General features: G+C 38.9%; 1 protein-coding gene across 1 annotated transcript in view; it reads right to left on the reverse strand.

Annotated features, from left to right (window-relative positions):
* Positions 1–1,970: 1,970 nt before the first annotated feature.
* LOC149278444 (inositol hexakisphosphate and diphosphoinositol-pentakisphosphate kinase 2-like) overlaps positions 1,971–14,687 on the reverse strand; it is a 52,442-nt gene continuing 39,725 nt past the window's right edge. The window contains exons 26-30 of the mRNA XM_089501990.1: positions 14,022–14,084; positions 7,501–7,680; positions 3,388–3,525; positions 2,636–2,743; positions 1,971–2,446 (exon numbers count right to left, since the gene is read on the reverse strand). Coding sequence (XP_089358116.1) covers positions 1,971–2,446; positions 2,636–2,743; positions 3,388–3,525; positions 7,501–7,680; positions 14,022–14,084 — 965 coding nt within the window. The remainder of the gene's footprint in view (positions 2,447–2,635; positions 2,744–3,387; positions 3,526–7,500; positions 7,681–14,021; positions 14,085–14,687) is intronic.

Genomic DNA, 14,687 nt, shown 5'->3' on the forward strand with positions numbered 1-14,687 from the left:
ATGTAAAAAGCCAGACCGGTGGATTCCATGGCCAATAAATCCCAATCACCCACAGAGGTTTGTAAGTTGACAGTACATCTACTGATCACAAATACATATACAGTGTTAGTAGACACTAATGTTCTGTGTACAGCACAGTGGTAAATGGTCCGTATATTTTAGATAAATATTTAAATTACACAACTGTTCTTATATATATAATTTTAATATATAATATACATTAATCTTGTTTAATTTTTACTATCTACTTTATACTAAAAATAGCATTTTCATTGTATATACCCAATATCTATTCTTGTTAAACACGTTTCTTCATTAAGGCTTCCGGTTTTGTGAAAACAATTTAATTGATGTAATTCTGTTTAAAACAAAGTTTATAAAAATCAAAATTTTTCAACCAATCTTGCAAATGAGTTCTCTGCTATTATTAAAAATGCCATCGCCATCTTATAGAAGGAATCTCAAAATGCATTTAAATTTGGATTGTTTTTAAAATCCCGTCACCCTGATTTAAAACCGGTAGCCATAATTCAACATTCTAGAGCTAGTGGGTTAGACAATCCGTCTAACAAATTAACTCCATTCCTCTTTGGCACCTAAAGGTCAGTTTTGTTCTACAAGAGAATTCTAAACTGTTAGCAAAAATCTGATTTTTTTGATATATATATCTATGTATGTATAAAAAAATAGAACAAACAAGATGTCCTCCTGGCAGTAAAATCTTCTAGGTAGACAAAAAGCTCCCCAATGGCTATAGAACAATTAATAGCGGATTTTCCATCAAGTCAAAAGCATTCTGGCATAAACCGAAGTACCATAAGATTGAGTGCAAATTCGGTTTAACCTTCGCAGCAGTAGAAAGCTGTTCTGCATCGAGAAACATTATTCGCTGGATCAGTCCTCCCAGCAACAACCTGAAATAAGACAGGAAAGTAACAACCACAGTTTTTATTAACACGAGCCAAATCAGGTAGTTTTGGTAATAATACCAGTGTCCAGATTTCACTGCTGGAAAAGGTCAAAATGTATGCAAACTATACAGCTGAGATCTTGAAAACATTTATGACAGTTAATCATTTTTTTGTATTTAATCGAAACAGAGAATGTTACACGATTTTCATAACAGATTGCAAGAGGTTTCGCAGATAACCTGTTACAGCCGCAACGCGTTTCAGAACCCAACTACTGGTGGAACGATCCAGAAGAGCAAGATAAGAGGATTCAGCCATTTCAAGAATGAATCTCTACGTCTGAGGGCTCGTCGAAACTCATTGCAAGCATTTTAAAGGAGAAAACTAAATTGAGATTCGGATGAGAAATCTTAATTAAAACAGAGTGAAATTCTTTGTTTTGTTTTTATATTTCTTTTTGAAGAGAAATCTAGGAGTCTGATTTTACTAATCAGCAACAGTGTATAATACTTTTACCACAAGAAAAACACAGTGTGTATCCATTACCCTATGTGCCATCACTTAGCACATGTCTTTGTATTGCTATAAGCATTGATCAGACAGACCTCAGAGTGCCCTAATATCACAAGAAAAAAATATATGTCAACGTTACATCCATGATTATTCACCACTTTGTTTTAAGAAGTCTAGCTTGCTGGTGCACGTTTCTTACGTCCTTAGCAGGCCGGTGTACTATACAATTACACGGCAAGTCGGTTAATTAATCAAAAATAAAGCATCTCTTTTCTTGTCAAACTACAAACAGTGCAAAAAGTGACACCCGTAACCGCCCAGTCAACAAAGGATGGCCACAAGCAGATTTCATCTTGTGTAGGAGAAGAGCAATATTGTAAAAATCCATGTAACCAGACAGTATATTATGTTCATATGGATGGAGGGGGATGGCTAATTCCCCCATTAAAATATAAATAATTTCAGTATTTGTTGTATTAAAAGTCAGATTTGCTGAAATTGTCAGTAGAACACAGTCCGGGTTGTCAAAGATTTTTTTTGATACTATTACAGTGATGTCTCTTGGCCCTGTAGAACCAATCCTGTTAACGCCTGGTCACCTGTAGGGGACTGCTCTTTGGAAACACTTTGCTTATCAGATGCAATGACCTGGATACAAAGAGATCCCTTGGGTTGTTCGTGATTTGGCAATGATGCGTCTCCAGGAGGCTCTAGACCAAAACAGATTTGCTCTTCCTTGAAATGCTGAATCGGTGCAGCTGCTTCTCTAGAAGGTTGCCTTGGAAGTTGGGCAGAATCTGTATTCGAAGGTTCTTCTCCTAGAGAATTGCCCATATCTTCGCTGTTGGAGGAGTCTTCTCTAGTTGGCTGTTGCGGTAGCAGAATATCCTCGAGATTTAGTTTTTTCCTTTGTTCGTCAACGAGAGACGCTTTATCAGTAAAGTTAAAACGAGCAGACAAATCCATAGCCGTTGGAGATGAGGGCCCAGCGCTAGATACTGTGCTGGATGGTCCACTGCTGTCTACAAGTAGACGTGAAAAGGGTTACAATTACTACTACGTGGGACGTTAGTATTTGCCTTCAAGTATACTTTACACCATTCACAGCGGCTTTGTAAAAGTGATTAATCTAAAATATCTGCAACCGGGTCAGAGCTCAAAATGGTAAGTAGAGGTAAATAATATCCATTAAAAATGCAGAATATACTTACACCAGGGAGGCCTCTCTGAACGCTGGCGCAGAGACGATGAAGAAAGGATCCTTTGCGGTAGATAGGAATCACAAGATGTTTGGCGTGGAATCATGGAGTCACAGCCAGCTGTTTACAAGAATCCACATGGTTATCTTCACAAAGTATAGCTAGTACTAAGTTAGGTCATGTTAAACATTAGGTTTAGCAGTGTTTTACCCAGAAACATAAGCGTTCCACAAGCACTAAATATTCTTTGTGTGTTATGTTGTGTCACAGAGTTCATCCTTACTGAAGCTTATAGCAAGTAAACAATAGATGTAGTAAACACGGAATAATAAATTAAGAGTTATGCCATTTTACCAATGTTTATACAGTTATGAATAACTACGTAGATCTAATAATTATACTACCAACGTGTAGCTCTACTGCATACTTACCTGATGCCACTTCATGTCACAAGTGAGGACAATGCATAGCATGGCAGCACACGCACAGAAAAAAACAATGCACAATCATGGCCAATGGGATTTAATGAATTTTTTAAAATTATTTTATCTTAAGGGTTAATATGGTAACAAACGAAGCTCCTTGAGTAGCCATTTCAAAACTCTAACTTGGCTATATCTGTCAACATACCTTATCGGCATATCAATATACTATATAAACATTTACAAACATAACATTATATATGATATATATGCTAAAAATACTTTATTCTGGTTTACATGGTAGGCATTTATAAGTGAAGGAAAGCAGTGTTCTTTGTATACCTGACGGTCCTCTTGAATGTGTCTCGGCAAACTTTTCACAAACTGTAGTCAAGAACTCATTGACTTGTTTGAGGGATAAGGAGTTGTGGAGAGTCTCCAGTGGGTAAATTGTGGGGACCATTGAACACCCTTCAAACCCTGAAAGAAAAAAAAAAGAAAAAAAACTTATGAACAATCATATAATACACACAAACACAAATAGGGATCAACACTTACAATCTGGAAAGTTATTCCTATAATTAAGCCACAGAAGTGCCACAATGAACTGTTTCACGATTCAGGCAGAGAAAACAAAGCAAGTTACCCCACTCTTTGTAGATTTCTTAGAGTCATGCACGCTAGCAGACATACCATGGCAATAAATGGCTATTCAGGGAACCAGAAGGTCGCACAGAGGACCCATACGTTTTCAATAGCTTCCATATACCTGTGTAGTCTGTACAGGGCATCGGCAGCTGGTTTGTATGTTTCCCCCAACATGTATCTCATTAATATGCTTCACCAGAAACACAACGATCTGAGCATAAACCAGCATCTTAAGGAGTAGATAATATTCACTTACTACGGACACACAACCATTTAGCTGAATATTGGTAAAAGTACACACTTATGCACAACAGGATACTTGAGGGCTAACAATTTTTCAAACATACCCTTATAAAATGCATTGCACAAAAAAGTTTGAGAACCACAACAGTAGGCAGTGATGTATCCTGGCCTAGGCTTAGTAGACCCAGCAGTCCCCCTGGTAAAAAAAAAACACAACAAAAAAAAACCCCAAACAGAACAACGTGGGACAGATGGCTGTTATACTGCCATACGCTATTATATCTGTAATCAGTCAAAGAAAACAAAAACTGACTGCTCCGGGACATAACAATAAAGGTATACAATCCAACGCAAAAAACAGAAACGAGATACACTAAGAGAAGTATATAGTCTCTGAAAACTGAAGACATGCCAAGGGTTAAAGCTGGTACGTGCTCAGTGAAACATGCACTGTATATGTTTATTTGCTCTACAAACTAGAGGGAGAAACAAACGAGTTCCCTAAGTGTAACACTTTATACTGCTCCCCCATGTGCTTTGCAATGAAATACATAGCACCATAGATTACATCATCAAACACATGCTGATGACATCATGGCTTGGTACGTAAAGCTCCACTGGGCAGGATTTCCTTTCCCAACGTATTTGTACACCAATCAAGGTGTCTGAAGACCACTGTGTTTACAACGACTGCACCTATAGTACTTCACACTTTACTACACTGTAAACTGCAAAGAACTACATCTCTTAGACCTTAACAAAAATATAGATATCCATACACACATCATATATGATACCATAAACTACACTAATGGCCTCGTGAACAGGGTCAGCTGTGTATGGAGTTCCGTTCAGAAAATCTTTTTCAAAACATGGAAAATGCAGTTAAAGTTACAAACCCTAAAGTACGTTTTTGTAAGTTTATCAACTCTAAGGTAACTGAAGCTCTTTTCTGTAAACAAGATTCCAAAATGTGTGGTGGTCCTATTCATAAGTCTTTATGACTTTTCTCTTAAACATAAATAAACCTTAAACTACAATAAAAAAAATCCCAATTTTAGTTGAGGATTTAGAAAAGTAGAGGTGCGCATATGCACATGACCAGCAATAGTCCTGTTTTTGTAATACAAAATTGTATTGCATTACCCTGTATCATATTACGAATCCAGAATTAAGGGCTTCTAGACGGTTACATGACTAATCTATGTCCATAACCGTTTTTATTCTTAAAACTTTTATATTAAGATTAATTTTTAAATTACACCAGATTAAGGACGCACCTTAATCATTACAAACGACATCGTATTATGTATGAATCCAGCGAGAAAATGAAGTAGTGTTTTATACTCTCATAGACAAAATGGATTCATCTAAAGGAATGTTGCAAATTAGTATTAAAATACCAAATTATAGTGAAAACAAATCATTGGATTGGATATGTTCCATAACAGAATACTACATATTACACAAGTCACAAAAATAATTAGTGGTGAGTCCAGGTGGCTCTTCATCCAGTCATGGATCCAGTCAAGCAGTAACTTCCTGATAACTGTCAGACTTAAAAGCAAGTACAGGCATACCCCGCTTCAAGGACATCCACTTTAAGAACACATTAGTGAGTAAGGACATAATCGCAGCACCATTTTCCTGGTAACGTACGCTTGCTTTGTGAAAACGGACACATAACAGCATGGAGGCAGCACATCTGTTTATCCTTCAAGAGTCTTTTGTGTCCTTTGAGCATTTAGTGTTTTGTAGTGGAAATCACCAGACGACTGCAGCGCAGAACACATACCGATGACTGAAAAAAATGTGGTGCTCCACTTCAAGTACATTTTTGTCTCTACGTACATGCTCTGGACCCCATCGTGTATGTTAATGCGGAGTATGCCTGTGTCAATAGTTTGCATTAGAAGCTCTGGGACTGGACAGTGGATGGGTTCACCAATAGTGCACAAAATAAGAATGCCTAAAATGTTCCTTTAATATAATATCAGGAGGCAGACGTCTGGTTTGGTGTGGAGAGAATAAGACAATCACAAAAAAGGGACATGCCTTTAGTCCTATTTCGTATCAATGGGGAACAAATTCAGCAGCACAATGCATGGGAAACATGGTGCTGCAACGATGTCCTTACTGAACATGTATCTATGAGACTTATTGGGGTCTAAACAATAAAGAAAGGGGTTAAACTTCTGACTTATTAGTGGACAACCAAAAGCTTTATATTCTCAGCCCAGGAATAGTTTCAAGGCTATTTTTAGGCCAAATGGATAAGCATGTTTCGTAATGTAATTTTTCTGGAACATCATGCTGTTTTGGTTTTTCAGATTATCCCCCTTAAACAGAATTATCTGAACTCCAATATTTAGCCCCTTAATGCCTGAGGACTACATCACACATTTTCAGCAGTTAACAAGGCATGAAGCAATATTACATTTTACCGCTCTAAGCATTATCGGGGCTAAATCACTGCGAGTGCACAGGAATAAGGCCAGCCTCCACTCTGCAAGCTGGAGCTATATCTTATGATCCCAAGCTGAGGGATTGGATGTGACAGTGCTCAAAATGAGTCACATTCGGGGGATTTAAATGGCCGAACATCCATTTGAGAATCCTCCTTACACTGATGGAGACCACTGGCTATCCTAGCAAGTTTCCCTGCTGCTGATCACAGTGTGATCAGTCACAGAGAGATGCTGCAAGTGCTGTGCCACAAAAGCAGCGTGGAAAGAGGAAGCAGTTTCTACCTCTTAGAAAGAAATACTAACAATACTGATAATAAAAAAACATGAAAAAATACGTAAAATGTTAAAAAAAAAATAAATTAAAGTGAAAAGACAGAAAAAGATTCTAAAAAATAAAAACCATCTCAAAAAAACGTACCCTCTATTTGTAGTCCTTCACTACAAACGCTGTAAAAATAAATCACCTGTACCTATCCCTTTCCTTCCCAAAAATTTGACAAAACAATGCATTGTGGGGTATTGCCATACCCAGGGTATGCCGCTGAACACAGACGCAGTTTTCTTTTACCTGCAGTTGCACGTATTATGTGCAAGAAATTCAAAGCAACGTTGCAATGCATGTGTAAATACTGCAAAAAAAACCCAACAAACCTAAAAAGTTAAAATGAGGTGATGAAATGACTGCCCAAAATGTAAATTGATATTTTCACGTGCTGCAGCTGCCTGACACCAGTATCTCCTTAATTGGAAGACAAAAGCTTTAATGTGTTAAAGACTGCTTGAAAAACACACAAAAACAGATAAAATAACCTACACCGCTTGCAAACTTTGTTTACAAAAACAGCAACCAGACAGAAGCTCTCAAGATGCAGAATTAGCATTCAAACAGCCGCACGAGACTAAATGCAACGCCAAAATGCACAGCAGCTCAGCGGATTACATGAAAGGAAAACCGGGACAACGGGGCAGGTTAATGGCCAGACAGACATTCATATGCCGATCTCGGAACTCTGGGATCTGCAATTTCACATTCCATAAAAGCAGTTTAACTGTCTCGGCCACCACAGCAGAAGGCACAGCTGCAAGCGTGCAGTACCGTAGAGGCACTCCATATCGTCCTGGCCCGAGATCAGCCAGTTCTTGAAGAGACGGAGGTGATAGTAGCATTGGTGCAGGTGGTGGGCCATAGCCCCATCCAGATAGACGTTCCGAGACTGGGGGTACTCTGAGGAAAAGCGGCGCAGCAGCTGGGTGACCTCTTGGTCTTCCAGGCACTCTAAAGAAAAACGATCCATAACAAGCAACAAGGAAAAAGAGAAGCGTGAGGATGACAAAATGCAGAGGGGGAGAAGAAAGAAAAGAGTGACAAGGGATCATGAAAATGCAGAAAAGCCCAGAGCAGTGAACCTTGCAATTCATGCTAAAAAAAAAAGGAAAATAAAGACAAACAATAAATAACGCTACTGAAAATAAATATTTCATTCATTACTTATGGATCGCCATGTAACAAACACTGCTCAATCCAAGGGTTTCAAAGTTCACCTCAAAGCAAAACTGCTGGATTCTAAAACATTTCACATTTAAGGAGAAAAACAAAACAAAACAAAAAAGCTTGACAAGTAAATGCAGACAATCAGAGGCTATTTGGAGAAGTAAACCCTTCCAAACTTCATGGATTGCGAACAGCACCTTACCATCCAGTAACAAGGGAAGCCAATTACTCTTTAATATAATTTTTAAAAAAGTTATTTTTTTATACAATTAGCTAAAACATTAGAAGGAAATAAAATTGATGCACTATGCTTTTCATACACATACCACATTATCTACTTAACCCAGGGATTAAAAACGCTACTGACACATATATATATAGCAGGTTTTTAAGGTGATATTCAGTGCACAGCACAGTATTTTCTTCCTCTGACTTTGGTCACGGACATCCTTTTAATAGTATCATTGCACTTGATGACTGGACATATACCGAGTTACAATAGTTTGACAGTTTTGTGGGTTCAGATAAAGTGAAATGTAACAATTTTTAACGAGTTAACTGGAAATGTCCTTGTCTTACCACAGGGTAAAAAGTCACATATTCTATTTGTTATTTTTTTTTTAAAGATTACATCTGGGGGGAAAAAAATAATAACGATACAAAACAATGGTGAGATCTGACGCCACATTTATCAGTATAAACATCAAACAATTCTGGTCCAATTAGATAAAGCAAAGCTAACAGTAAGCAACAGATTGATTGTGGTGAGTGCTCCAAACTTGGCACTTTTGGTTATATGCTGTCTAGATGCACAATGAGAAGAAACAAATGCATATACTATATTTTACATTTAAACTTTACTAGAACGCTCCTTATTCACAACCAAATATAACAGAAAATGGGACAAAGTATCTGAATATCCCAGCTCCTATATATAAATATCACAACAAATATCACTGTTTGTCAAAGAGATGGCATTCAAAGGATTCTAGAAAACTTGGACTGGTTGTCGTCCATCAATTGAATTTTGCCTCCTATATTTCAACGGCAAACAGGTTACCTCTTGTCCTAAAACGAAAGTATTGCTGAACCGGGGTGGGCTTGAGTCAGACTTGGTCCTGTTTGTGAGGAACGGAGATGCCACTCGGACTTTTCATATGCTGCAGGCAACCCCTGCTCAGCCAGTGAACAATTTGACACCAGGGTCTGAACTGACTTGGGCAGCAAATTCACATCCCTCTGCGGCAAACATACTTCTGATACATATTATTATGTTATCATATTTTTGGGGGATATTTAATTTAACAATTTAACTATATCAGGATTGGTTATTATATGCTAGGTGACCCATCCCTGCTGGTACACAAGTCATCAGGGTGAAGTCTCCCGAATCAGCAGGATCCAAATTGCCGACTTCATGTTTACAGATGAAACGAGTGAAAAGGCTTTACATCCTACTTATGATACGGCGTTCTTTGTTAGCATTGTTAATACTGACCGCGCTGGGAGCTCAGATGATGGCCCCCTGCTGGCTAATCACTGCGAGAACTGTGACCACATATGTAGTAAATAGAGTTTTAAAACTTAGCTTTATCAGTATACCCTAAAAGAAATATTGAAAAACAAAAAAATAAACAAAATAAAAAAAATTCCATTGGGCATTTTCAGCCAGAGGGTGAATACAATGAAACTTTTTAATCTCCCATTCCGCATCCATACGTTGTATCTCTCCCAATGAGAGGGAGTTTTTTTTAATCTAATAGTGTAATGATCTGCCTGTTTGTAGATGTTAGCTTTTCCCTTTGTGGGCGCTGAAAGAAGAATAGAGGTAACTATTTTGTTTTAGTATGCAATATGAAAGTTTTTCAAAATGTTTCACTATTTATTTTAGGGTATACAAATAAAAGCTATGCTTTAATAATTCATTTACTACATATGTGGTCATCGTAACTGAGCTCAGGATTCAGGATCATTTTGTTCAGAATCTAGCATCACTTTATTGATAACCGTGATTAGAAATGCAGGCCTGTGTGGTCAGCTGCGGTAAGGCTCAAGGTGGGGGAAAAACACAGTTTTTCCCATTTCAAAAAATTTAAATATTTTTTAAAAAATTGTTTAAATACATTTTTACAATTTTTAAATAAACAGATCTCTGATGTCACAATGACATCATAAGAGGTACTGTCTGGTTACAAGAGAGACTCCTATAAAGCTCCCAAATGTGTCAACAGAAACAAGTGTGAAAAGTTAACATTATAATAATTTAAAAAAGACTAAAAATAGGTGCCCAACCACCACGCAGACATCCCCCTAAAAATAAAAATATTTCGTAAAAATGGCAAAAAAACCTCGCGTCACTAGGGAGACTCCCAGCCAGAAATGAGTTAAAGATGAACGGAAGCCGAGCTCTGTGTCTGATGGTTTCAGGGCCAGCATTAGATTTATTTCCAGCACTGGTATTATCGTAGTTGTTCTCACCAATCCTCACAATGGTGGCCCAAACCAAACAACAGCAATCGGCAAACAAACAATAAGGGAAGGAACTATCATGAAGTTAAGATACGTTTCCCATGATATGCACAAGAGATTAAATCCTTACAATTTGCTTGTTTGAACCGGCAAACACAATGGCTGGGGGTCTATTTAGTGTACAGAACTGTGAAACTGTAGGATTTGGGAAGTGGCAGATCCGCTTTAACAGATAATATTAATTCATAAAAGAAAGATTCTTTAAAAACCCCATAGCAGCCAGTTGGGTAGATCGACAAACGCTGAGCACAATTCCTTCTGTATACAGACGGTAACATAAAGTGAGTTTTAAACTGCTTATAAAACTGACTGGGCCGGGTGACATAGTAAAGTATGATCAATGAAAAAACACTAAAGTGCTTACATAAGACGGGGGGTAACTATTTGCTCATTAGGGGTTCTTGATTTTAAACAGGTACGTTTCACCATCCAAACATTTCTTTGTTACGGCTTAGAACTTTTTTGTTGTTCAACGGTTACTTAAGACAACTGTTGTGTCTGGGTTCTGCATTATAACGAGGAGATTGCTGCCAACGGCAAAGGTTTGCCATTCATCCCTGGGCTGCTCTTGTTTGAAAATCTTGGGGCTCTCATTTTTTCGGCTCTAGAAATGCTGCAACAAGGGCTTGCATTTCTGTTAGTTTAGAAAGTTGGACAAAACATTGCAATTGCTTAGAAACGTAATTTTCTGTAGATAAAATCACATACATGTAGTATGTACGAGTGACTTTACATTGTAAGAAGAGATGACATATTTACCTTCTTTGAAATGCCAAATAATGTGTCAATCAGGTCATAAATATAAATCTCAAATAACGTATGCCTTGTCTTGTCTCACAGGCTTCTCCTGTACATTATCAATGACCATCTCTGCTGAGCTTCTGCTCCAAGAAATGCTTGGCTGGCCCAGTTTTTTTGCATATTTAAATCATTGAAACTTCTCTAGAGTCCCCTTACTGACTGAACTATGCATCATGCAGGACCGGCGCAACCGTTCCCCCAGATAAATGAGCCAGGAAACCCCAACTCTCTGGCTAATTCTCTTTTAGTGAATACACCCCCATGAGCCGATGGCCAGAAGAAAGGATCAGTACCGTAATACAGCCAAAAAAAACTAAACCATTCTGGTTTGATTTACTTTCGTTTATCAAGTTTGCCTAAACAATCAGATTATCACCAGAGGGTAATATATTTATTACACTGGCCAAAAAAAATGTGTCTGCAACACCTACGCCAATTCTTTTTATAGCATTATTACCCATAAATGCATAAAGAAGCCAAGAAGCGTCCGTCGGGGATGTGCTGTCGGCCTGCTTGTAAACGTTGGATGACTAAACCACAAAGTACTTATTAATAAGGTTAGAAAACACCCAATTGGTAGTATCTTTGTTAGTGAACACTCCACTCTACATTAAGCATGCAGTAGCAAACACAATCACAGAACAATCCTATACAGACAGACACCGGGACATATACATGAAGTCACGGCACACAGAGGTTCATTCCGAGAAAATGCCACAGCTTTAACTAGGCTTGGATAATGAAAAATACATAAAAAAGACAAAACAGAACATATCCAAAGAAACAAAAGCTGGAGATTAGTGAACAGAGGATGGGAAATAATGACTCGGAGACGAATAAGGAGAAGATCTAGGTTAAAACAACACTTATGGCATACATTTAACCTATGCATTGTGGGCCATTAGTATTGAGCTCTCGTGTAAATGAGCATATTTGAAATTTGGCATACCGTAAAGGCATTCCAATTTAAATCACATGCAAATGCAAAGTAAAGACTGGATTAGGGGGCTATAAAAAATAATCACCAAACTGTACAGATCACTATAGGTTTTGAAGGAAATACATAGAAATTAAAGGAATGTGATGTTCAGAGGTCCCACCGAATGCTCCATTTTTACACCACCAAGAATGTTTTCACAAAAAAAGAAAAAGTCCACAGACGTTAAAACAAAATGTTTAAAGGTGAAGGAGATAAATTATTAAATGTAATAAGTGAAGTACCATATTTGCTCGATTATAAGACTAGGTTTTTAAAATACCCCTCGTCTTCTAATCAAGGTCGTCTTCTAATCAGACCTCAAAGACTAAAATTTAGGGATGCACCGATATGTCGGTGGCCGAAATATATTGGCCGAAAAGACATTATCGGCAAAATGCCAAAATAAATATTTTTTTTTTTTTAAATGTCCGCTGGGGCCAGGCTGCTTACCGGTGCTTTGGTCACACAGTTTGCGAGCAGCATCTCTTGTACTAGCCAGGAGAACAGGAACCCAGCAGAGTCACGTGAATGCACATCACATGACTCTGATCCCCTCCTTCTTCCCCTGAGGGCGGGACAAGAGAAGTTGTTCGAGAGGAAGCAGCAGGGCCCCTGCAGTAATCTGCTAGTGAGAGATCTGCAGTTCAGGTAAGGGGTGGGGGAGGGTTTTTGAGCAAGTATGTGTGATTAAGGGAATGAATGAGTATTTAAATGTGTGTGAATGAGTGTATGTGTGTGATAGCATGGATGTGTAAGGGGGGCGGTAACATGGCATAGGGAGGCTATAATACTCAGGTTCCACCATGTACTGGCTGCCTGGGCATGATAGGAGTGTGATTGCTGTTAGCAATTATATACTCCCAGAAATGCCTTTTAACCCCCTATATGCCACTCTGCCCATGATATGCTTTTTACCCCCTATATGCCACTCTGTCCATGATATGCTTTTTAACCCCCTAAATGCCAGAATGGCTTTTATTAAATATGATTATTTTTTTTACATGAATATTTACTATTAAAACTTTTTTCCTATAGGGTAGTCTTATATTCAGGCTTTTTTTTTCTAATTTAAAATTTGGGGGGTGGTCTTATAATCAGGGTCATCTTATATTTGGGCAAATACGGTATTTTACATAATAAGTTGAAAGATGTAGAGGGAGGGGAAAAAAATGTATTAGTGTACCTAAAGAGAAAAACATTTGTAAAGGAGTGTCATTAGGCAAGAAATAGTAGTGAACTAATAATGATAACATCGTAAAAAAAGCTGTTCGCTCACTACATTATTATTATTATTTTTCCATAGTAATCAGTATGTTGTTGCACAAAATTGTAATGTGATGAAAATCACTTAAAGTAAGACAATATGTTTTCTTTTTTTGGGCTTTAAAAATAGCAACAACGTTAAAAGGCTGCTTTGTCTTTGAATAGATAGCAGAGTTGCTTTACCTGCGGAGTGGAGCAATAAAACAAATCTAGGGATTGTTCACATTTAGCGAGTTCAGTTTGCAGATTTCAAAGGGTTTTCATATTTTCTCTGCTAGTTCCGGGACAAGAATGTGACATGCCTGCTACGGCAGGAGGTTGGAAGATGAGCAAGAAGGTAAGAAAGCACAATACGACAAAGAAGAAGAAAATAAAGAACTCGAAGAAACAAAAAACGATGGAAAACGAGGAGAGGTAGGGTCCACATCACGACACCAATATGAACGAGAGTTGGTCGGAATGGTAAAGGAATCAAGAAAGGAGGAAAAGAACGGAACAAAAAAATGGGGTTAATAGTGTGAGGCAACACTTCAAATCAAGGAAGCGAACGTACCATTAGTCGGATGCTTTGCAAACGACACAGAAAATCGTTTTACAGCTGGCATAGACAACAGTTCTGAGGAAATAAAAAAACAAGCATTGGCGTTAGCATCCTGGCTTTGGAAGCTCAAGAAAAGCACGTACACACGCACACCGACAGGGTCCCGAGACGCACGCGCGCATGCACACACACCGTCAGGGTCCCGAGACGCGCGCACACACACCGACAGGGTCCCGAGATGTGCACACACACACCGACAGGGTCCCGAGATGTGCACACACACACCGACAGGGTCCCGAGATGTGCACACACACACACCGACAGGGTCCCGAGATGTGCACACACACACACCGACAGGGTCCCGAGATGTGCACACACACACACCGACAGGGTCCCGAGATGTGCACACACACACACCGACAGGGTCCCGAGATGTGCACACACACACACCGACAGGGTCCCGAGATGTGCACACACACACCGACAGGGTCCCGAGATGTGCACACACACCGACAGGGTCCCGAGATGTGCACACACACACACCGACAGGGTCCCGAGATGTGCACACACACACACACACACCGACAGGGTCCCGAGATGTGCACACACACCGACAGGGTCCCGAGATGTGCACACACACACACCGACAGGGTCTCGAGACGCGCGCACACACACCGA

Source organism: Sceloporus occidentalis, unplaced genomic scaffold, assembly GCF_023333645.1.
Source record: "Sceloporus occidentalis isolate IW3139 unplaced genomic scaffold, rSceOcc1.0.p SCAF_189, whole genome shotgun sequence".
In the NCBI taxonomy this organism is placed as follows: domain Eukaryota; kingdom Metazoa; phylum Chordata; class Lepidosauria; order Squamata; family Phrynosomatidae; genus Sceloporus; species Sceloporus occidentalis.